This window comes from Gymnogyps californianus, chromosome 15 (genome assembly GCF_018139145.2).
Source record: "Gymnogyps californianus isolate 813 chromosome 15, ASM1813914v2, whole genome shotgun sequence".
Taxonomy (NCBI): domain Eukaryota; kingdom Metazoa; phylum Chordata; class Aves; order Accipitriformes; family Cathartidae; genus Gymnogyps; species Gymnogyps californianus.
The window spans coordinates 4634532-4660114 of NC_059485.1; the positions used below are offsets into that span (position 1 = coordinate 4634532).

At 40.7% G+C, this 25583-nt stretch overlaps 1 protein-coding gene across 2 annotated transcripts; it reads right to left on the reverse strand.

The window, feature by feature from the left end:
* Window positions 1-1289: 1289 nt before the first annotated feature.
* Window positions 1290-24576, reverse strand: WIPI2 (WD repeat domain, phosphoinositide interacting 2). Of its 2 annotated transcripts, none has more exons than XM_050905709.1 (12): window positions 24443-24576; window positions 15512-15594; window positions 10694-10863; window positions 9323-9419; window positions 8613-8710; window positions 8061-8153; window positions 7185-7255; window positions 6143-6250; window positions 5222-5386; window positions 4117-4224; window positions 2840-2937; window positions 1290-1988 (listed from the first exon to the last, which is right to left on the reverse strand). In XM_050905709.1, exons 1-12 carry the CDS (start codon window positions 24514-24516, stop codon window positions 1876-1878), a joined length of 1278 nt encoding a protein of 425 aa, XP_050761666.1. In that variant the 5' UTR covers window positions 24517-24576; the 3' UTR covers window positions 1290-1875. The 2 variants fall into 2 exon arrangements, with proteins under 2 accessions (XP_050761666.1, XP_050761665.1); XM_050905708.1 differs by having other exon boundaries at window positions 2807-2937.
* Window positions 24577-25583: the final 1007 nt, after the last annotated feature.

The following is a 25583-nucleotide window of genomic DNA, read 5'->3' on the forward strand; positions in this document are numbered from 1 at the left end:
GTTCTGGAGAGGACACCACAAGCCACTCCAGCCAACTACTTAGGACATTCAAGGGTTTTCAGTGAATAAACAAGCCTGATCCCTTCTCTCCCACACGTGCTCGTGTAAGAACATCTTCCACTTACACGGACTAACAGTAACCTCACTGATACAGGCAGCTCTCTTGGCAGGGGCTACCACCATCTTCTGCACTTTCAGAGGAAGGTGAAGCCCACCTGTCCACACAGGGCTTTGGGGACAAAGACCACTGCCTGCTATTGCTTGAGAGAGGACTTGTTAACAGTACCAAATCCTAAAAGCACATCACTGTCTAGTTGTGGTAGGGAGTTCACACATAGCTGGAGTACTCAGCTTCTGTCCTCCTCTCAAGATCTGCAATTTCCCTGTCTGTTTTTGTTTCTTTGCAAGCAGTCAGTAGAGGGAAAGGAAGCAACCCACATTGCTACACAAAAGGCAAAGCAGGCTCATTTTGGCAAAGGAAAGTAACACTCACCAAGTACTTTGCTAATCACTTGCTCACTAACTGTTATCCAAGACTTAAGAGAAGGCACATTACAACCCTAAAAATAGTCTGCAGCACTGCTCAGCCTTGGAAAGCCCTAGCCAGGGTCAGGGCAGTTAAGGATTTATTCCAAAACTGCCAAAGAGACAACCAGTCCTTGGAGTGTATCACAAGAGGTACTCTGATGAAAGGGGAAATAAAAAATAAAAATAAAAAAAAAAAAGCACTGTTATCCAGCAGAAGAACACCCAGAAGAAAATTAATCTTTCAAAATCATTTATACTTACATCAGTATCTGGAAAAAAATCATGAACCTTCACTATCAGAGCAGTACACTCAGCCCCAGACTGAAGAGAAGCAAGAATTGAGAGCTATGCCTTCCAACTGAAAACCTTAAGGCTGTTTAAAGAGTGGGGCTGCCATACTCTACAGGGACTTCCCTCCAGCCTGACAGAATCCTTGCTTTGGATAATTTAAAAAAAAGTATAAAAAAAGGTTATTGCTACTCTGCCAAGGAAATAAGACAATCTACAGGAGAGAAAAAAAGAGTACATTCCAAGCCTTCTCTAAAAAAACCCACGAGCTTAGTCAGCCATTATGGGCTATAGACACCCAAGTACTAAAGGTGTACAAACAAGAGTCTCTAGCAAGTCCGCCTTCATTCTAGCTCTCTTCCTGCAGCAATTCCTTTTCTTCCATGTAAAGGCACTTTCTATATTCTATATCCTTATGCAGGGAAACACTTCCCGTTTTCCATCCCAACAAACAGAACAGTCCCACAAATACACAACATTCAGAAGGAATTTTAATTAACAAAATGGTCCAGGAAAGGGGAGGGAGAACCCAAAAAAACAGGCCATTGCATTTGAAAGGTTGCATGTCAGTCACTAGGTATGCCTGCAAGCCCATGCACAGGAAACCATTTGGACCTTTGTCAGTGCAGAACTAGTCTCAGCTTCCAGAACCACTTCTCTACTCCTTCCTTATATAAGCTAAATATTATATACATATATAAAAAAAATACAAACTTGGGTTTGTTATAAAGTGGCTTCTCTCTCTCCCCCTCCTATGCTTGCTTGGCACATGAACGCATGCAAAGCTAGTAGGCTCTGAGGGCTGCACAAACAGCAGGTTTTGGCAACAAAAAAATAAACACAGCTAAAATAGATAAGCAAGATTAAAAGCCACTGAATTGAAAACCATATATTTTTCCAATTGTATAGAATTAGAACTACAGCTACGACTTAAAACTGTAAGAGTCTGTCATCCTCTCTCCCAACTCATGTCAAAGTTCATAGCAGCATAACACGAGATTCCTCAAGAAACATCAAGCCAGTGTTCTCTGCTTCAGGAGTGAGTTCACAGGTCAAAGTTCAGTCTGTCCGAAGAATCATGGGAGGATGCTCACTGTCTTCATCCAATCTAAGTGAGTTGGTTTCATCTTCCAGGCAAACTCCACCCACGGCACCCAGGTCATCCGTATAGGCTGGAGAGAAAGGAACAAGTCGTTGGGGATCAGCAGCACAAACCAAGGCTTGGATCCAAAGTGAACGATTAGAGCTGAAGCACCAGACATTACTTGCAACAGCTTCACTGCCACCCTATGTTTCATTTTATCATGACCGTGTTTCTCCAAGCCAAGAGCAGTTTATGATCAAAGTTAAACTACTCTGCACGTGCGCCCACGCGTACTTCTGCTTTGGGCAGGCTGATGGTTTTCTCAATCCCCACCCATGCATTACAGCCGCAACTGCAGCACTGATGCAGACTGTCCTTCCTCTGCAGTTGAAGCACTGACCTGAGTGCCACGCATAGATGGCGGAAGCTCCACTCTGAGAGCTGCAGCATTAACCAAATTCTCATCCTCTCAATTTAACAGAGCAGCAAATCAGGCTAAAAGGTCACTGCTCCCATAAAGGAACGACAGGAGCACTTATCAACCTTGTTAAAAAAATAAGGGGGCTATAATTCAGATGCTTTGCATGAGGTCTGGATGCAGAACTCCCACATGAAATAATTGTGTTAGGACATCTCAAGAACCATTTGGCAAGTACTGCAACTATCACTACAGTAATCAACCACAATTTGAGACAAAGTTCTACTCAGAAAGTGGGAAAGATGAGTGATCCATCTATAGGAGGCTACTGTACGTCACAAGTGCTCTTTTCCTACTGCTCACCAATGCTCCACATCACACCCGCAGTTATGAAAAGCTCAGCGTTGAAGTAGACGAGCTCACGCAGCCATCTAGAATGAAGCAATACGCAGAGGTGCTCTCTGCCCCATTTCCAGCCTTCTCCTTACCATGCCTTGTGGGTGAGGAAGGCACATATGTACCTTTAGTCACAGCAGCACTGTATGTCTGCGCTACCAACGGCCGGTCATGGGATGCAGACTCTAGAATTTCGTTGGCTGGCTCCATACTGCCATCGAGCCTACCAAGCAGAGTAGAGGTTAGCTGGAGAGGTGATCTACCTGGGCATAATACAGCTTTAGTTGACAGCTACAGAAGAATATCTCATTAGATGTGCAAGAATAATACATATACGCATGCAACAGGAGGAACTTGGTCCCTCCATTCCAGAGGACTGTCAAGACGGCATCTGACAACACTTCATATTTAACACTGAAGACACATCAGCGACACGCTTGCCTCTGACATGGCATGAGAATCTAAATCCTAGCAGCTGATGCTACGAGAAGAGACTCAAAACAAGAGTGCATGATTTAAAAAAACAACCACCATTCCAATCAGCAATATTACAGATTGCCTCTTGAGCTCTGTCCACAACAGAAGCGGTTGCTTCATACACATATACTAGAAAACCCTCTAGTGAAGGTAGTAGAGCATTTCAGAGATTAAGAACTTGATAAAAACTTCCCTCTGAGACTTCACTTCATCTACAAGTGAAACCAGAGGTCATACCTTAAAATGTTCAAAGGTATGCTTTTTGACCAGTATTACAGATTGACCAAAGCTGCAAACCTGAATTATCACCCTGAGTTACTGGCTTTAATTCTGTGATTGATCATGCAAGTAATCCGACTATATTACTCTAGCTTCTCCTGCCAAACCTTATTAAAAAATTACAACGCCTTGTCGTATTTTCCTTAAGTGTTCTACAGTACTGCTACAGAACATTAGTTGGCTGGCCTATATGCAAGGAAGTTTAATAAGGACACCGGTAGAGAGAGATTACAGAAAATTTCATAGGCCAGATTCCCCTCCGTGAAGTCAGAGTAACATCTCTTTCTTATCTCTGTAACCGCTTCATTTATTGATGAAGAGGATGGTGTCAGACGTTTCAAGTTCTTGTTTAAGTAACTCAACTCAAACTGCCAAGTAAGAGGAAACAGGATCATACAGCTAACAGCGATTGATCCTTCACTGCAATTGGACAGTGTCAAGTATACTAAGCGGTGCTTAGTGTAGTAGATACTAGGAAGGCAGGCACAGGGGGATTCTGAAGTTACTCATTCATGTCAGAGGTCTGGAAAAAGATTAAAGAAATGAGCTGTTCTAAGTTAGACTTTTGCAGAACAGAACTAAGTTTAAGAACAAACTGGATTTTGTGAAAAAATAAAATACAAGTCCTCAGCTAATGTGGACTCACTTGTGCTGCTTCATTAGCGTGCACTCTCCTCCTTCTTGGGGGTCTAGGTTGTACATGTAGAGATATCCATCAGCAGCTCCCACCAATAAACGAGGGATCTTCTGGATTCTAGAAAGGTTTAGGGGAAAGCAACAGATTAAGAACAACTTAAGTTTTGTATCAGCACACTCTCCTCCCCTCCCATGATTTTAAGCCATTATTTTCCACGCTCTTGCTTCTAGACAGGGAACATTGTTAGCACTTAGACAGAGCACCTAGGACAGAACTGTGTGTAAAAAAGGCATAACCACATTTTGGGGCTAATGGGATGCCACAGGAATCACGCAACTTACATATAACCAGTAAAACAGATTCAGAAGTTACCATCCTGTTATCGAGCTTTGTGCAACTCCAGAGACAAATATTCTAACGGGAAGTATTTACTTATTTCAGAAATGTTGTTACAAGGCTTAATTATTGCTTAAAGGGTGCTTTGAGACCAGAGAAGTGAGAGTACAGACATGAAGTCAATTTGGCATAAAAACTATAAAACCCCCACAAAGTAAAGTTTACCACTGCTCAGCTTATTGCTTTGGTAGCTGTGCCAAATGGGACCTGCCTCTAGTGAAGACAAAATAAAGATTAGATTTAGTCCTCAAAATTAACTTTAATGAATGCTACGCTGTTTTAGAGACAAAAATAGTATGAACTTGCTTTCAAAAACTTCTTTAATGGTTAGTCTGGATTGGCCAATTTTGCAATTCACTAACACAACATACAGTCTCACTCCCCCTAACACTAATGGAAGCAAACGTCGTAAGCCCATGGGTCTGTTCTCAACATTCTTCTTTCAAAATTAAAAGACATCTTTAAACAACGCTTAGAAACAGTCTATTCTCATCCAAATATTATGCCTTTCCCTCCTCCCCTCGCAGGGATGTGAGGTGTTAGCTCTAACACGTTGCTCTTGAAGTGGAAGAGGCTTTGAAATGATTACAAGTGATCCACTGCTCTGCGTACTACCCGCTCTGCTGGAGATGAGGTTATGTTCTACAGTGTCAGCCTCTCCATAGCCCAGCGTGGCAATCCAGTGGGTGACAAATGCAGGCTCAATTTCCTTACTCACGTGGCAAGCGCACAGATGTTTTTGTGCCCACAGAACGGCAGGCGGACTGTAGCAAACGCTCTACCCTGGTTGAACATTTCTGTCACTTGAGAGGGCAGATAGCTTGTTGAGGCCATCAGCACTTTTCCAAAGTAACCTGTCCAGGTTGTAGGCTCTTCCTGAGGTCTACAAGTCAGAAGAAAAAAGTGACTGACTTTGCCTTCACATTAGAGAGAAAGGTGTGTAAACACTTTGAAACATCTTTTTATTCTTAAAGATATTAAGCAGCTATTTGTTTCTCTTCAGAAATAACTAACACCCTTGAGAACTCTAAGGCACTCCATTTATGCTACAGGGCACAATGTATCCTACAGTACCCTCAGCCTGTTATTTAAGCATGTTTGATTGTAAACTGATACTTCTGCTTATAAAACTGCATTTCATAAGGTTCATTATACAAGAGCAAGATCTACTAGAAAGTGCTACACTTCAAGGATTTTATTCACCTGTCTATCACTAAGCAAATCATTGTTTCCAACAACTTCCACAGAAATGTAAGACTGTCCTCTCAAATCATAAACAGGAACATTTTACAACCTGGTGCCTTTTAAAGCCCTATAGGCAGCTGGAAGGCATTGCTGAGACAGCTCTTCCCATATGGATGTCAGAAGAGATGAAACACAAATGTAACTGAGAATGTTAAAACTGCTCCACATTCCTCTGCCAAGGATGGCCAATTTCTCTTCGGCAGAAATACCTTTTCTATTCACTGGGAGAACAGTACACAGCTCAGCTACAGTTGCTGATTCGTAAGTTACTTCTTAAGCCCTTTACAGAAGTATTCAAAAGAAGTCTGTCCACACTTTGCAGAACTCATCCTGTTGAGTATAATTTATTTTAAAGCCTTTTCCTTGAAAAATCTAAGGCACCTCTGAAACCTACTTTTCTTTCACAGTCTCAAGTTTGAAGATATGCACTGTCTCTGTGTTACTGGATGCAGACAGAAACATGCCATCCGTGCTGAAAGCCAATGAACAGATGCTCACACACCTAGGGGGAAAAAAAAAAGAAAGGAAAAACAATGAAGCGTTATTTTTGACATTCTAGTACCGTACCAATTGGTACAAGAAGAAAGCTAGTGTTAACTCACTCCTGGGAATTGACTTAAATGAGAATATTACTTCCCCATTTTGGTAGGTAGTAGTCAATGTGCAGAAAGACTCATAAGGAGCTCCATAGCATTCACACGAGCTGTACTAGGAGAGCTGGGAGGAACTGTGGCCACATAGTAGACTCACCTGGCTCTTCTCCTGTCAGAGACTGCAGGTGACTCACAATTAAGCCAAAGTATTTGGCTTAATTAATAATTAAGCCAATTTCTCAGTCACCCACTGCTTTGCAAATAAGAAAAAAAGAACATTTCCATAGCAAGCATTCTGAATTCTCTGATACCTTCTTAAAGCACTTCAAGAGCAAGATCCCCATTAATGATGTTCAACTCCAGTGTATACCAGATATGGGGGTTAATTAGTAACAATCTGAACTCAGTCTTACCTCTCTATAAAGTACAGTAGAACTACAGAGTTGCTACTACCACAAATCATAGTACCATTTCACAATGACTATCAATGATCACAGCACTAGCAGGATTTAGAAGAGAGACAGAATATTAGATGTACTGCCTCCAATTACCATAAGAATATAATATATCTTACAAAAGGTGACCCACTTTAAACAAGTTCCCTCACCAATAAATTTTTAAAAGGCAAGAGGGAGTACAACTCTGACAGGACTGATTTGTAGAATAGTCAAGTCCAAAGGAGTGAAATTGGAAGACATTCAAGTTGAAACTGTTATAAGCATACAGGCAGGGATGAATGAAGATGAAAATAGGCAAAAATCAGGATGCCAGCTCAACTGCAGAACATACTGGCGATCTACCACGTGGAATGAGCTTCAGATAATTAGCCCAGTTGAACTTTACCTCTTCACTCCCCTTCGGAATTCAAAGAGTTTCTGTCCCTCTGGAATGGAAAACACTCTTATCACTGTCCCCTGTAAAGAAAAAAAAAATAAATCATTTTTCATTTCAAGTTCGTTCATTGTGTATTAGCTCTAGTGAGCAGAGTACAACTACAAGCAGCAAACCATTTTGCTGTTAACTTACTGCCATTGATGCATACCGCATACTAGCACGAAATATTTATGGAGCTTGTTCGTAGAATGTGTTTGAAGAGTAGAGAAACAACAAGAGGTGGGAGCTACTAATGTAGAGAACAAGCTATGCATCAAGAACAGCCATATCATATCATATTTGATCATGAAAAGGACCACACTAGACAAGTACCACAAGTACAGTCACCCGCATGTCTGTGTGTCTTTATCAGATGCAGTTACACCTTTATATTCTAAGCTTATTACCCCAAGAGCTTATTACCTTCAGACTTTCTAATTTACGCAGTTTAGATGGACAATTTGTCATCATGTGCCAAAGACTGGCAAAACATTTCTCTCTATTCTGACTTTTAACTGTCTTGTTTTCATTAGAAAGACAGCATCAAAACAAGACAACTATTTCTAAGAAGTATTCTGCACTAAAGGGAGAAACACTTAGAGGATTGCCCCGATTACAGCCAGATTAAAATGTGTTTATTTAAGTAACCTTATTATCCAACATTTCACAGCATGGAAATTGTGTCAAAAATCATTAACGGTTCTTAACTTAGATTTGCCGTTATAACTGTAAGCCGCCTTTTTTGGCACTTGCGCATAGAATTGTGCACACTTAAACTTACTTAAAATGATTAGAAACAAATCTCATTTTTATCACTGTCGGCAATTCAATAAAAAGCCACCTTACCTTTTCTGATGCAGTGGCAAGTTTAGTACCACTTGCGTCAAATGCCAAAGCAGCCAAGGGACTATCATGAGCTGGGATCATATTAGCAGCTCTCTGCAGGAGTGGATCAATAAAATATAACCTTAGTACAGTACAGGTTAAAAGCCACAATTTTGCAGCTTCAGACCGCATAGTTAAGAGCATTCAAGGCAAATATGGGTCTTACTTTATGGACAACAGCTTCAACATTTCAGTAACTGCTAAGTAAAAGTACATAAAATTATCACTGAAGCATGTGCATAGACAGTACAAGCAGTAGAAGGATACTTAAAAGACAATTCAAATAGAAATTACTTTACTTTGTTCCACCCATTTGCCCAACTCTACTCATGAAATCTAATATTAGCATCTGTATGCTCTTCGCCGACATTCTGTGAAGCCTGGCTATAAGAGATACTGTAAACTGATGTAGAGAAACCTAACTGAGTGTCTAGTAATTCCTCTCTGAGCAAGTTAAGTCATTTCCAAAAACTGGATCTTTAGAAGGGGAACAGCATTCACAAAGATCCTTACCAGATTGATGGTGTCAAAGACTTGTACTTCTCCAATAGTTGCACTTCCTGGATAGGCCAGGTAGCAGTTATCGTTGTTTATTGATAAAGCACACAACCCTAGAAGGGATGCAGAAACAGAATTAGAAAGAGGCAAATTCCAAACAAATGCAGCAAAACTTTCTGATTCTGCATTTGAATATTACAAAGACAACTCAAGTTATCCTCACAAGGTATCAACAGAAACAGAACAAGGATGAGTAATCTCAGAGTCAACCTGCAACATATTCAACTTTTTAACATAAGTTAAACTTTAATATAAAGTAGAAAAGGAAGAACACCAACAGAGCTACAATAACTGATTAAGCAGTAGAATTTCCCATGTCTGCCATGACTCCTAAAGCATCAACCTGACAAAGCCTTTAACTATACCAAGTGCTGGCAAAATCCAGTTTGTATCTCTACTACTTCTTTCTAACATTTCAACACATCCACTCTAGGAGACCAAAATAAGGTCGAAATAAGAAGATGATGCAATTTAAGGTGAAGTCAGCTATTTGTTCTGAAAAACCTCACCTGGATTAAATGGGTAGGGTTTAAGACAACACTCATGTATTTAATCGTTACTTTTATTTGAAAGTGCAATTAACAATGCTACAGTTCCCTGTAGGAAATGTCATACGTTGACACAGAAGCTAGCATAACTCTGAAAAGTGCATTCTAGCAACATACCTGCAGGATTGGGAGGTGTCTCCCTGATTGTATGTAATACCTTCATGTCTCGTATGTTGTGTATATAAAGAGACTCTTCCAGACATACTATCAGCCTCTAGACATGGGAAAGAGGACGAAATGCTGACATCAAACTGGAGTTTATACTAATTTATCAATCCTAAAAAAATTGTATCCAAAAATGCAGTAGGTACCTTCCAATAGAGAAAAGGTTGTACCCACCTGATGGGAAGAAATAAGAGTCTGATAGAAGATACACAAGATACACCTCTTGACAAGGCTTCAACAGCGCAATACTACACTCGGTCACTTGAACTGACCAGTGCACTTGACTCCTCTCAACCACGCTAGTGCAAATTGATTTAAATGAAAATGATTTACATTACTAGTTTAAGTCAGCAAGCCAGAAACCTTCATTTAAAGCTATTTAATTCTTATTCTGTACCTGCCCATATGTATTCCCCCCCTCAAGAGGCCAATTCACATGTGGAAATAATTTTCTGCTTTGGCTAAACAGAAAAATCATTGAAGACTTTTTTAACCATTTATAGAGCCTATTATTTACTCATAATCATTTGTGAGGGGCTTTTTTTTTTTTTTTTTTTAAGTTCTTCAACATCTCATTTACACTTTTGTAGACTACATCTGGATGACTGACAAGACGTTAGTCGTTTAATGCTACCTCACTATGCCAGAAGTCAAATTAGCCACTGTTTCCCTTATGATTTTAAACAGGAATCCCATCCTCCCACACCTGATCTTTGGGAGCGGGGACAGACACTAAGAAGATTTTCTCCTTCAGATGCCATTCTCTCTACTTTGAATGAACTGGTTGAACAGAGAAGTTTGTATTTGCAGAATAGCCTACTAATGATTTAGTAATACAGCAAACTATGGTTCCAGGTACGTAACTCAAAAATTTCACCAGTTCAGTGATTTTTTTTTTTTTAAATTTTTATTTTTTTAAAAGAATTCAGCAAACTGTATTTAAAAACATAAAAAGTGAATAGACAACAACTTTAAGTTTAGGCCTGAACAGAAACCGTCAGTTTCAGATACTTTCATATTTAGGATCACAGGATGATTCACATTGAGAGGGACCTCAGGAGATCTCTAGTCCAACCTCCTACTCAAAGCATGCCCAGCTTACTCAGGGCATTTTCCTAAGTAAATACATAAACATACAACCAAAAATACTTAAGCAAATATGAGTACTGAGATGCCATACAGAAGCTACAGTTGGAAAAGTACAAGTTAATTTCAAATAGCAATTCTGTCACCAAAGGAAGAGACATCAATCAGCAGAGGAATTGCCAGAATAAGATCTACAACCCCTTCCCATGTTTTCACCTAGTCAAAATGACTACTCACCTGTCTATTGAGTTTGACAGCCAAGATGGTGTTGGAGTAACTGTAGTTGCAAATCTCTGTCCCCTTCTTAAAGTGACAAACTTTCAGCTTGCGTGGAGCTTTAAGGCTAACTATGGCCACCAGACTACTGGAGAACAGCCTCTCCACAATACACACATCTTCTGTGTCAGCTGAGGAATCACAATAACAAGGGAAAAATACAGAGGGAAATTTCAGGGAAGAAGAATGATGCACATGAACAAGAAATACTGTCTAAGAAAATACAGTCTAACACCACAAACATTCTGCCCCAACAGCTCAGAGTCAAGGTGGGATGCAGGACAGGTTTTTAAAGCAGAAAATCTACATAGTGAATACTGATTTACAAAGACTTCCTCCCCCCGGCCCCGAGGTGTCACGCAAGTTTACACTTCAGAACACAGCATCTACTCCCTCCTGCCCAAGATCCAACAGAAAAAAAACCCCAAAGATACAAAAAATGACAAATTGTCAAGTTCTAGAATTTTATAATCTTCTCTTACCTCTACAGAAATCTAGGAAAGCAAAGGTTTTTTGGGTTTGGGGTTTTTTTTTTGTGTGTGTTTTTTGTTTTGTTTTTAAAGCTATACTATGCATGGAAGGGTTTTTGATGACCAAAAACCTTGGAGCTTCTGCACACCTCTCCATAAAGAAAGAAAGGTTACTGTACTCAAAGAAGCTGGTAAACTCATTTGTTATAAGACTGCTTCAGCCACTGATCAGTATTTTTTACACATACCATCTTTTACCTGACAGTCCCTAAAAACAATTTGTACAGGAATCACCGAAGCCCAGCATGTATACGTAGCCATAAAACAGCGTTACTTTTGTCAAGTGTTCTACTATGGAAGCACTGCAGGAAAAGGAGGAACACAAGTCACCATTCAAAACATGGGGAAGACAGCACGAGGGAGGAGAGTCCAGGATCTCTGGCAAAGCAGCACTTTCAGAGCATTCGATTATAGTACAGTATTGGACTAAGCTGGTAGGAGTCCAAGGAGTCCCACCACCAGTTACCCATGCGTGTGTACTTCCTCCTTCCATCCCCTGAAGCTCCTCTCCAAAAGCCCCAGACACATAGTAGACATAGTTTTCACAGCAGGAGAAAGCTGGAGAGAGTTTTACCACTCTCTGTAGCTCTCTCACAGCTACCGGCTACACATGCCCTTCCATTACAGAACTGAATCAAGACAAGTGACTTCAGCCTTTGGCCTTGATCCATCGAAACAACCGAATTTTTCAGAAGTCAGTATCTGGATTAGCTCAATGCTTAACACATTCCAAACCGTAAAACTGCTGATAAAAAAGAAAAGCTTATTTCTGAAGGTTTCTGTTTTGGCCAAGAGACACAATAAATAATTAGTTGGCACTGTTCTCATCACCAGTGACAGAAACTCCCTGAAAAAAGTTCTGTCCAACATTCTCAGCATATGACAATGTCACCACTGTGTGACATGTCTGCTTTGAAAGTGCTTTTTCTGGGCAGTTATTTCAAGAAAAAGAACAGAAAATACTCAATGCTCTACATTCTTTTGAGAGAGAGAGAAATAGCCTCCTTATGGAAAAGGAGCAGGTTTATACTAAGCATTTTCAGTATTCTATGCAACATAATTGACTTTTATCTAAATCTCATATTTAATATGGTACTTTTCCAGAGAAGACAGAACAGCTCAGAGGCTTTGAAAATTCAATTTCCTCATGCAACAGGGATAATGCATTTTAGCAATGACTTTGTTTTCAAGGAATTGTTCTCCATTTTCCTGATACCACACACAACACATGAAAAAGAAATACAAAAATCTGCTTCAATAAATTTATGCATAGACTTTCAACTGCAGAGGTCCATGTTCCTTGAATCAGACTAGTAACACAAAAGATTCTCAAATATTTTACAGTATAGGTTATCAGCTTTCCATCTAAGCCTGGAGTCCTTTATAATGATGGCATCACTTTTACAAGAATCAGAAGACCAGCACACAGAGACCCAAAAACCACAGTCTGACTGCTCCCTGCTCCTGGGCAAGAACAGCTTCTTTCCCCATTCAGGGGCAACTGTGTTAAGACACAGCTTCTGGGATTTGTTACTCTTCCAGGCAGGCAGAAGAACCGGTATTTCAGAGGAGGAACAGCAGCAGAGATTCAGATGGAAAAAGTGCTGTCCTATGCTGCACTGATGGGAAGCATAGGCAGCAGAGAAGGCACACAGGGAAGAGCACTATCAAGAACTAAGTCACAGACAGAAGAAAAAACTTTCAACAAGGAAAACGCTTAAAAGGTATAGACAATCCTTCAGTCTCACCGTAAAAAGACTTACTATAATACAGATAGTTACCTTTAGAGAAGGGCTTTGTGATGGCTTTTAATTAAACTCACTTTAAAAATACAGGATGCACCTCTGTCCCTTTGTCTTCCCCTAACAGGAAGAAGTGATAAAATCTCTTCACAGCTGCCAAGTCATGTATGCTTCCTAACGAGTAACCATTCAAGCAGAGTACCAGCCTATACTGCACATCCTACATTCAGCTGACCTGAATTAATCATATGTTTAGAAGCACTAGTTAAGTCCTATAGCAATGCTGTTAATCACAGGTTTTTTTCTATTTGTATTTTCTCCTTCACACTACACAAGTGAGCACTGCCAGAAACTCAGATTCAAAATACAGTAAGAACAAAAAGAAGAACTGCAAAATGATTTAAGTATCAGCAGTGAGGGGAGAACAAGCAAATACATAACAAGATTACAGTTTCATAAACACAAGCATGGAGCATCACAGACAAGAGCTGGTTAGAACCAGCTAGATTATGATCAGCTGTGCTTTTATTCCATTTTTAATCCAAGAACATGAAGCACATTATAAGCATTCATTAAGCCCTAAAGCACCCTCCAATCTAATATTTATTTTTACAAGGGGATCAACTGAGCAGGGAGTTAGGCGATTTGTGCAGAGTCACAGTAGAAGTCAGTGATGGGAGCAGACAAAGAAACCTCCCATTCTTTTTCAGTCCTTCTCTCAAACACAAGACAGCCGGGGCATATTCTGTAGTTTACTACAGACACCTACACAAGAACTGGCACATCAGTCTTACAGAAGAGAGGGAGGGGTCCTTAAAAGTGCTCACTCAAAACAACACAAAGTCTTTAGACCCACTTAAACTAAATTGGGAGGCAGAGGCACACGTCTAGCAGGCCTCAAAATTCCTTTCCGCACCCAACACATAGGAAGCCCTCCATCCCCATATCAAGTTTTAAACAGGCATGGTTTGCAAGCCCAAGACTGAAAATTATTTAACTGCATACAAAAAATGAAGATCTCAGATATTTAGATCTGCTGCAGACATTGCATGCCCTATGAGCAAAGGTCAAGACAGGCTGGCTTACACATGTCAAACCATCAAATTTTCTACCAAATGTGACCTCACACTCTGTCCTCTGTATTTACGGACTTAACACTCAGGGAAGAAAACTTACAACATCAAAGAGGTTAAGCCAATACAGGCATCCCAGAACAGTTTGGAGACAAGACTGGAATCAGCAGCTCTAAATTCCAATGCCAGCTGCTTTATCAGTTTATTGCAAGATTTTGAGCAAGGCACTTTACCCAATCTGTACTTTTTCTTTCAAGGACTACCTAGAAGAAACAGTCCTGCAAAGTTCAGTTCAGTCTCTCTCAGTATGTTTATTCAGTGTCTCGTGTAACAGGAGTCATCTTCACTGAGTCTCCTGGGGTGATATCAGGCCAGATACTGTAAGTGCCTAACATACTACAGAGGTCAGGTACCTAAACTCAACGGCATAAAATGGAATTAAAGCCACCGATTAACCAGTACAACCAGATCATGACTCAAACAGGCACATGTAGCTGCAACACAATTTAACCTGACCACAGGTGCCTAATTTGAACCTCACAATTACTTCTCTCCATTGACTGTATACAGAATCAGGCTGTCACCACAGATAATAGGTGATCTGAATCACACACCATTTTCAAACTTAAGATGCCACAGGGTCAGGTCACTTAGGGAATGAGTCTGAAGACAACTCTGCTGTGTAGCATGGTACACCGAGATCCTAGTATAAATGCTGACCTCATAGCTATTGGTACCATCTGTTCACATGGAGTTTACAAGAAAGCAAGGATACTCATGCATAGCATTCATAGTTTACTTATTAGCACTTCAAAAAAGGGAAGTGTATGAACTGCTGGCAAAACAGGCGGTACCACTTCTCCCCCAAGCCTCCCTCCATTTCATCTCATATCCTACTCAGCTGTGACCGGTATTGATAAGTTATGGGAATTTGGATTATTCACCCTTTTGGATGAGTAAACCTGCAGCTATCATGTTAAAAAGTATTTTTCTAACAGCAAATATTAGGATTAGCGAAAAAGATAATCAAGGATTTGTTTTCTTATTTGATAAAGGTATTTTAGTGGTTGCCTGCCCCAATAGCCAGTAGAAAGATGCAAAAGACACACTCACACCCGTAAATTATTTTTTTTTTTTATGCCCAGCTGCTACATAACCTGGCTTTTGGACATAAAATTAGAAAAGCAAAGAGTTCTCTTCATAGCTATTACCAAATTTCACAACATACCAGCTAAATTTAAATACAGAACACATATATACAGTTTTACCCTGCCAGCAATCAATTGTTTTGTATTTGTGTGATATTTCATCATACACTTAAGGTTCCTCTTATGTCAATTTCAAACCACCTGTGAAAAAATGAAACATGTCTTATTCTTCCCAAATTAAGCCAACTGAGCGGATAAGAAAAAAAAAGAAAAAAAAGATACTCACTGCATTCATAGATCTGCTCTAATTTGTCCACAGAAGAAAGAGAGAAGAATTTGTAGCCTGATTTACTGCCAACTGCAAGGGATCTGAAAAAGAAACAAGCCAGTCAGGAACATAAACTACACCAGCTGTGATTACCCTTGGACAGATTCTTATCCTATTCTAAAACTCCAGTTGGGTTAGCTCAGTAAGAAAAGCGAGAAAAAGCTTGACCGAAAAAGCCATGACAGACACAGATAGCTTCCTCAACTCTGAAAAGGCCAAACAGCTTCAGAATTACCCCAGGTGTCGAATCCTGCTTCACATTTTATGAAATGAGAGTTCACAGCTTAATGTAAGCCTACCGTGCAATTCATACTGGCGATTTCTCCACACAAACTAAAAGCTTTAGTGTGGAGGACAGATGATGACTTGAATAATGTAATGCAAACCAATTACATCATTGCCTCATCATTAGAGGTGACCTCCAAGACCTTTTAAACTGAGCTGTCTGGGGATTTTTTGCTCTTTGTACTGTAACCTTCCCCAACCACCCCAAAAGAGCTTTCATATTAAAAAAAATAAAACGGAATTAAAGACTGCCAACTAATTTTCTCTGGTTTTATTTGATGATATTCTAGCACCTCCAAAGAACATTGTTAGGTCTCAGTCTTACAAATACTCATGATGAATCTTTGATCAGAGGCCCCCCTCTTAAAAATGCTAGTCACTGATATTAAACAGATTTTAACAATAGAGAACATTAAAAAACTGACTACAAACCCTTCTTTCCTCCATTACTCAATTTTCACACTTAGCTCACAGACCATTTAATTGCTTTTCCAGTCAGAGTCAAAGACAGGTCTTAAATTTTAAGCTAGAAAAACCTTTAGGCTTGTCTTGCAGGTCTTTGCACATCAAGGCAGCAGACAATGGCACATTCTTATTTTCCCCTCCCCATGCGGAGGATGATTTAATGCCACAGAAAAAGAATATTAACAGTCAATACAGTTGTGCAGAAGTGTATTAGTATGCTTATAGTTCATGTATTTCTTACTGCCAGGACACATGGAGAAAAACTAATTAAATTCCAATAAAATGTATTTCGATATGCCAAACTGTGGCAAGTCATTCAATACAAGGCTCAAACCTAACCCTGCCAGTCAGCCTGCCAAAATGCCCTTCTGAACTCAGTAAGATGATTCTTTGTAATTCAGATGCACTAATGATTAGTTCTGCATTTAGAATACAATACAGATTCCTAGATTTCTTGCTGTTCCTGCATTTTTCTCTCACGGCTCCAAAGGGAGCCCTTTTAAACTTCAAGGTACCCAGAAGATTAAAAATTGTTCCTCAAATGGCTTACACTCTGAAATTAAGATCCCAAGCTATAAAATCAACTTCTGTATGATGGTATGACCTTCTCTTCTAGAAAAAAAAATCCAACTAGCACAGTCTGGTTAAGAAATTATATTTGAGAAGGTTTAAACCTTCAAATTAAAATAGGCACTATCCAGGCAAGAGAAGTAAGTCTTCCCAGATTCAATAACCAAGACATTAAAAAAGCATATTAGGCTTAGAGACAGAGAAGCAACTATAAAACAGAATTTTGTTGCTGCTCCTCTAAGTCACCTTAGAAATACTGAATTTAATTTTACTTCAGACAAAATCGGTATGTTCAACAGACTGTATCTTATTAGTCGCCAAATACGCTTCAGTGTTTTACCTCAACTACTTTTTTACAACTCAATGAAGATCTAAATTCTGTGAAAAAAACATATGAAACTAATTTGGAGAAAAAAGTAATGAATTAGCTTTTCTTAGATCATCTACAGCTTCCCTCAAAAGAAAGTTTAACAAAGAATGACATTAAAACTGTCATTTCACAAAGGTAAACAAACACTCAACTGAGTTAAAAATAAATGGAGTCACAAGACTCCTTGCAATATAAACAATCTACAAAAGACACAGGATGATTTCCTCATGGAGAATTCCACATAGCAGCTATTTGTGAGTGTATTACTAGGCAGAATTGATTCCTGTATTGTATTTACAGCTTTAAATACAGAATATTGCTGTATCACTGTTTTACTGACAACATCACTGAAACCAGTAAGGAAGCCCATTTTTCTTGTCCTACGAACTACCTACATCTCATTTAAGCAAGCTTCAGACAATGGCGAAAGCGAGTTGTATACATGATATAAATCATTAGACGGAGTAGAAGCGAAAATGAAGAAGCACAGAACAGACCTTTCCATCCATGGCAACTGCTTTTTGTTATTTCTTTCAGGATCAAGGTGATGAAGTCACAAATCATTTGTTTACACAGAACAGTTCGAGTCAGTATAATTAAATCCATTTCAGTATACAAGCATAACTGCAAAACAACCTATTTTTCTTCTAGAACAGCACTCTTGGTTTTGGAGGGTTTGGGTTTGTTTTGGTTTTTTTTTTTAATGTACTCTCAAATTACTTCTTATGAAACTATTGGAAAAAGGCTTTTTATATGTAATAAGAGAACTCACTAGGCTGAGTTATACCAGCATAATCATAATGATTTAAATCCCCCATCTTCCCTTGCACCGACACTACACTTAAGCCCTTAAGACACCTGATAGCTATCTAAATGACCAAATCCACAAAACAAGTATCTAGCCAAAATTACCTCACCTCCGAAAAAATGTGCAACCATATGGGGAAGAAATATGATCAATAAGCCATTCAGCTATTGCTCAAATAGACAGTGGCCAACAAGAAGCTACTGTAGTTTATCAGAAGCTCCTTTTACAACATTCGTGTTATGCTTTATTATCACCAATTTTCAGAAGCTGATGAGACTGAAATTGAAAATAAAACCAATATCCAAAAAAATTGCCTTTTTTCTTCTAACATTATGCTACACACAGGTGGGTTTTTAGCTCTATTATGTGTAGCCTCTATTACACACCTTAGATTGTAGACTTTGAGCTATTTCATCATCAAGGTTGTCTACTCAGTACAAAATTACCAATATAGCTGTGATTTATGAAACTGTGTTTACCCACTTCTTTCAAAGATAATACTGTAGTCTGATCCAAGACTACATAGATCTTGAGAGTATTTTCAAGAGCAGCTGTCATAAATAATTAAAACTAACCTCATCAAGCAAACAGTGTTATGAGATATTTCACACACTCATTTCAAGATGCTGACATTCACTGTAAGTGTGCTCACCTAGAGTGGGAAATCAGCTGGTTCAATCTCTCTGGTTCTTTAGAAACAAGTTTTTTCAGATGGGTTAGAAACGTACAGGTTTTCTTTTGCTTCTTTAATATACATACAGAAGGAAGAAAACCAGTTTTTCCCTTTCCGTATCAGAGGACCTTAACTATTAATCAGAAATATTCTATGTTAATCAGAAAGATCCTACTAAGGGCAGCTCTCTCAAAGATTAAAATCAATTGCAGCTGCAGTATAAACATGACTCCAGAAGTCATTACTATTTTAAATAACTGGTTAATTAAACGTACTTTCATTATGATACAGTCGCATTATACTAATGCTCCACCTCATTTCAAAACCAATGTAAATCTCCAAAGACAAAACATTTTGTGAACAAAGGCTTATGATGAAGAGGGGGAAAATAATAATAATAAAAGAAAAATCAATGAAATTACGTAAGAAAATAATTACTAAGGAAACTTACTTTCCTTTATTTCCCCCTCCTAAATGTCTGCTGAAACCAAAGTCGTAACATCTCAGACACGTCTTAATAGAAAGCTCAAGAATGTCATTATTTTGGACAAGAGCTAGATACAGAAACTCATACGTTCAACAGATTTGTCAGCAACACTCCAACAACCCACAGGAGATTTTCCCATTGTTCTTATATTAAAAGAAAACCAACACAAACTTAAATCTGCTACAGCAAAAGGAGACCACACTTGCTCATTACTTAACATGCAGCAAAAGGCTGGGACAACAGAAAGTTCGTAATCCAAGTAAATATCACTGCCCTCAGCCAAATTCCCATCCAAATTGTCACACACTGAGGAACAGTTCCTCTGGCAAGCCGACCTCAGCTGCTATCTCCACTGCAACAACAGCGAGTAACACAACATAGGATTGCTTCTCTCAGCTATCTTCCCTGAGCATGAGAGCTATGTGATCACTTTCCTTTTTTTTTTGTTTAGCTTTAAAGCCTCCTTGGAATAAAGAGCTCTCCTGTCCTCAAGGATCATGGGTGAATGACACCTAAACATAGGAGAAACAAAGGCAGAGGAGTGAATGCTCAGCACCTAACCCTTGTTCCTCTCACCACAAGCAGTTTACTACAGAGATCCAAACATCACACAGTAAGGGAACTAGAATACAACTTTTGCAACATGAAGCATGCTATACAACTTTAGAGCTATAAGCGTTTGCTCAGAACATAGAATGAAACTGATTTATTTGGGAAAAAAAGGGCAGAATTAAATCAGAAAGACCAGATATATGGGCTGATACCTCTCACATGTAACTCCATACATAAATGAAAGCAGAGACTAAAGAAGACCTTGCAAATAAGGCATACACCAGTGTTTTCATTAGAAGTCCAAATGCAAGGCTTCCTTTTGTCCTTTCATCAGGAGTCTGTTTTCAAAGCTACGGCGACTGTTTTGTTTGCAAGTGCTGTCACGTGATTACCTATTTTTAAAAAGGCGACTAAAACTTCTCTACAGTCTGTCAGCTTGCATTATTTCACAAGCAGGTTCTTTGGGTTTTTGTTTTTTGGGGTTTTTTTGTAAATTGAATCTGAACACCATATAAGTTAATTTAAGTTCTTCCAAAGGCATTTCTCTGGGAATATTTGTGTAACAATTTGAAGACTGAAAGTTTTACCTATTTTATAGATACATACCAGCTTTAAGATCTTGAAGTTATGCTTTGCTTAAAGAGTTACAAACTTCTATTACATTATGCATTTCCCTTATGGGTTTTAAAGCTTGTATGAGTTCATGAGGTGAGTTTAATTTTTCATAAATGTATCTGTGCTCAGTTTTAGTAGTTCTCACAGAAGCAATACAAACAGCACTCAGGTTTAAGTGGTACTTCTTACCAAATCTATCATTAAAGATGTCCAACTGCTAAAACATACCTAGCACCAAGATCACCCACAAGCTTCTACTGCACGGTTTTGCTAGGATACCTGAATTCTGATCGGTTACTTCACTTTCATCTGCAAGCTGGAGCTTCTGCCTCTCAATCAGAGAATGCCAGTCATGCTGAGTTGTGCAATGATTGATTCACTGGGGAAAAGGGCTAGGTCCAAAACAAGCACACTAACATCTGAAAACTACCTTCTCCATGTTTTTACTTAATGAAAACATATTATATCAAAGAGAAGCCACAAACCAACTGCTTCTGCCACATTATAGGTGGAGTGTTTTCAGGCAGAGTTCCAGTTCCAGCCAATAATTCAAAACTCTCATGTAAATAAAGCTTCAGGCAATACGGAATAAAGAGGCAAGACAACACTTGCAATAACCTAGATACTATTCCAAGAGACAATGTCACTACATACAGCATCCATGAATGAATGTTAAAAAAAAGTTAAGTCTGAGAAAAAACAAACAACTAAAAGCAAGATAGAGGATATCTGCTTCAGCCACCAGGGATTGCAACAACTGGGAAAAGCAACAGCAACTTCTATGTTGACAACATTCTTCTAACTACCAGCAATCCAATTTCCCAAGGCTAAAAGCCACCATGAAGCTCATCTCCTTCCTACAGGAGACAATAATTAATTACCAACCCTTCAAAAAGCCTAGGAAAAGTTAGCTTGATACCTATTTTTACAGCAACAAGTACCATCTTCTCCTAATAAACACAATTGGCTCTGCTGTCTAGGTAAGCAAGACACATTTGAGCATGAGTGGAACTGGCACCTTGTTAAGTTGAAGGTAAAAGCTTTAAATGTAATAACAACAATGCGCCCATGTAATTTATTTTCCAGTTTTGTCTGTCAGTGATTTTTCTAATTACTGAAGCACACCTTAAAACATCATGCGAGCTCTACTGACTGGGAAGATGTAAACAAAGCTTATCTTTCATATACTGGCTGAAAGAATATGCATTTGTTTACCTTGCCTGTCTGGAGAAGGACTCCAGTTACTTGTAATATAAGTTGAAAATAAGTAAGCTTTCTGAGGCTCAGCATGGGAAAGTGTAATTCATTCCTAATAAGTTCTTTTCAGCTCCTCTCACCTGGTAAATGGTGATCTTCTAGATATATAGAATAGTATACTAGTAAACCCAGAGAGCTGACTTCTTGTTTCCCTATTCAAACAAGAAACTAAGAGAGATCGGGGGCAGGGGCAAAAATAAATAAATAAAAATCAAATAAACTTCAGTTTAAAGAACTTACACAACCACTAAATTCTACTCAGTTTAAGAACTAGAATGCAACTTGGTTATTTGGGTCACTTACCACATCAGACAAGTGTTTCAGTAAGAAGCTGCTTGCAAAGCCATCTGCAAGACTTGTTTTATACTTACTACTTTTCTTAGACAGATTTCTTCAAGACACTATTAGAAAGAAGGGATACTTATTTGACTTCATCCAACCATGTCATCTGTCTCAAAGTAAGTGGCCTTTTAAATTATTCTCATAATTTTGAGACAAAAATACGAACAGGAGCCTTTTTATATTTATGTTGTTTCCATAGTGGATATCTGAAAATGCAAAAATATTCAAGAGTGACATAAAAGACCTAGTATCCCAAGACTCTGAATTGCAAAGATACATGGGTCAGGTCTGGATCACATAAAAAGATATATTACCAAAATTCTCGTCAGCTAATCTCAAGATGCTTTACATATATAAATAATAATCTACCTGCACAATGGACATCAGAATGCTGAATACTAAAAAAAAAATCAGCTATAGCACAGAAATTGAAGAATACTTGTTGGATATTTACGAAAATGAAATGGGAAAAGTAGCAAAGTAGCATACACAGTTGAGGAAAGAAATCATTAGCCAGTTGTCCCTTTTTTCCCCTCCGTAAACTCAAAGTTAAAAAGGAATCACACTTTACTCTTCCTTGAAGAAAGATTTCAAGGCGTACAAGCCAAAGAAGACCTAGATAAGCTTATATTACATTTGCTTTCTTTCTGCTTGTCTTGGGTTTGTTCTCAAGTCAAGCCTGCAGCTCTCTTGTTCAAAAGAAGTAGATTTTTGTCACAACTCAGTGATCTTTAAATATATACAGCTCTCCACAAAGCTAAGGTGCAACTGAAAACAGGCTGTTGCTTTAAGGCAGGAGAAATACTAACGCTTTTAGATCACCACGTTGGACAGCACAGTTTAACTTCAAAACCTTATACAATGACCTTTATAAACTGCAAAAGAAAGACGTGACAGATTTCTGAGTTATTATGACTTGTTTTATCTAGTAATAGGTAAAAAATGGATGGTATCTGAGCAAAACATGGGCATGTTTTATATGCACAGAGTGAGCTCTATACGGTACTCAATGAAAAAACGTGAAAAGTAGCTGCAAAAGTCTTTGGCTCGAATCAATACATGGATAATGATTTACTTACAAATACATAGAAGACTATTGCTTCCCCCCCATCATTTATTGTAAGTTATTTACTGTTAAAGTCTCTTGTCTCAAGTCTATCCAGATCCACTTGTTCATCTCTTCACCCCCAACAAAACCTACAAAAGCAAGCAGAGTATTTCCTTCTGTGATGTGACCTTTCTCCTCAATCTCGGCAGTCACCACAAATAATATTCTCGCCTTCACAATTCCCATATGCTACAGTACATGCTGAAGACAGTCAAAGATCTCTCTGGTGAGGACAAGATATCGTTGCTTGTAAAACAAACAAATAAGTTGTTAAAAGAAAAAACCACTGCCACACACATGGATTACACTCTGTGATGCCAACCTGAGATCATTTCCTCTTACTCACTTCCTAAAACAAAACTCCTCCTTTCTCAAGTACAAGTTCTTTCGGTTATTGCCCCCCAGTTTCACCTCTTAGGTATTTAAGACAGTCAAATCCTTCTTTAAAGGATCTTTAATGCTCCAATTCCAACTATTAGGGATTTCTTTAATTGAAAAATATTGCTTTTTAATACCCCATATAAAATTAATATGCACTAATTAATCTAAATATGCTACAATGGTTAAATAATTTGCAAGATGTGCAGCATGAACCATCTGACCATTTCTAGAACTGAAACACAAATAAGTGCAATTTCAAGGACTACATGAGAAAGGCCTCTTTGTCAAAATCAAAACCAAAAGAAGTATGGGCTCCTGAAAATACTTTTAAGCCTAAGGCATACTGCTTCAACACAGACAGCAGGTGAAAATAAAAAAAGCTGTATGAAAAGATAGCTGTAACGAGCTTTCGGATGAAGTCTTTGCGCCTCCTGGAAGACTTGGGTCTTCATGTTATCTCAGGCCCTCCTAAAAGCTGGACATCATCAAGAAGCAGAAGCAGCCCTCCCCCCCCCTTTCCCAAAGCAACAGCGAGCAATGCTTCGCAAATACAAGAAGGAAAAGCTCCCCAGGGCAACAATCTGGGGGAGGGAGAAGGCGACATGCTGCAACCACAGCTCAAGCAGCCCATTAGCCCTCTGCTGCGTGTCCCTCCGAGAGCGGCCTCACACCCTGCTGCTCGGCACACAAGCCGGAGGGCAGAGGGGGATTGTTCCCACCCCTCCTCGCTGCAGGGATGGGGGGGGGACCCCGGCCCCGCTCTGCGGCAGCGAGGAGAGAGGCTGCAGGGGGGCTCCCTGTCACGGGAAGGGGTGGCACCATGGCGGAAAGGGGGACCCCGCCACGCCCCCCCCCCCCTCCAACGGCCAGGCCTCCTCGGCGTCCCCCGGCCGCAGCCCTCTCAGCCGCCCCTTCCCCGCGCCCGGGCCCCCCGGTCAGGCCGGGCTCCCCCTCAGGCCGGGCGCCGCCCCCTTACGTGTTGTCCTGGTTGAAGTTGGCGAAGAGCAGATGGCCGCTGCCGGCGTCGCCGCTCTGACTGGCCAAGTTCATGGCGGGACGACCCTCGCCACCCCCGTCCGGCGGGGGGGGGAGGGGGAAATGCCTCCAGCAGGCAGCACACCTCAGCCCCGGCGGCCCCGGCCCCCGCCGCGCACCCTCGGCCTCCTCATCCCCGCCGGCCCCTTGTTTACGCTGCGGGCGGCGGAGCGGCCCCGCGCCTGCGCCGCCCCGCCCCCGCCCCGTCGACCCCCGCCGCCCGCCACTCCTCCCGGCCACCGTACTGCCGCCGCGCATGCACCCGCCCTACGGCGGGGGACGGGAGGAGTCGCGCATGCGCTCGGGTGGTGGCGCCGAACTCGGCTGGGAAAAGGCCGGGGGGGGGGGGGTGAGTGGGCGGGCAGCGGCGTTCTAAAGCTAAGCAGGGCCCGCGGGGATCGGCGGCTGGATGGGAGACTCAAAGCCCGGCTGGCTGTCCCCGGTTCGGATGCGTCCCCGGTGTCCCCAGCCTTGACGGCGGCCGCCACGTTACCGGCACGGTCCCCGCCCGCCGGCGCCTCTGCAGTTCTGCTTGGTACCAGGGGAGGTCCCCGAGGCTCAGCAGATGGGACAGCGGGGGACAGCGGGCTCTGCTCCCGGGCACAGCCTGTTCTAGGGAGCCCGCAACTCAGTGCAATGGCCTTGTCGTGGCCAGGGGTGCGTCTGCCTTTGGGGGTCCCCAGCTTGCAGGACAGCCAGGTGTGGGCAGGAGGCGATTTCAGAGCAAGGGGAGTCACGGGCTGCCAGATCCGGCGAGCAGCTTGTCAGGAGATAATAAAAATGGCAGGCAAAAAAAGGCAACTGAACTGGGAATGTCTGGAAACCGGATTGAAATCAAGGGCTTGGTCCTGAAAAGAGTTAATCTCAGGGAAATGAGCCTGAGCTCATTTGGGGAGCGCAGGGTGTTGGAGTTCGTGCCTCTGGGGCCAGCTCATCCGGGAGGGTTCGTGAGTGATGCCCGTGCAGTGGCAGGGAGTGATGGAGCCATCTCCTTCACCAATTATACATGTCCCGATGTGTAAGGGACCCTTTGGGCTCCCCCACGTTTAACCACCCTCCAGCTGCTGGTGACAAGACTCCTC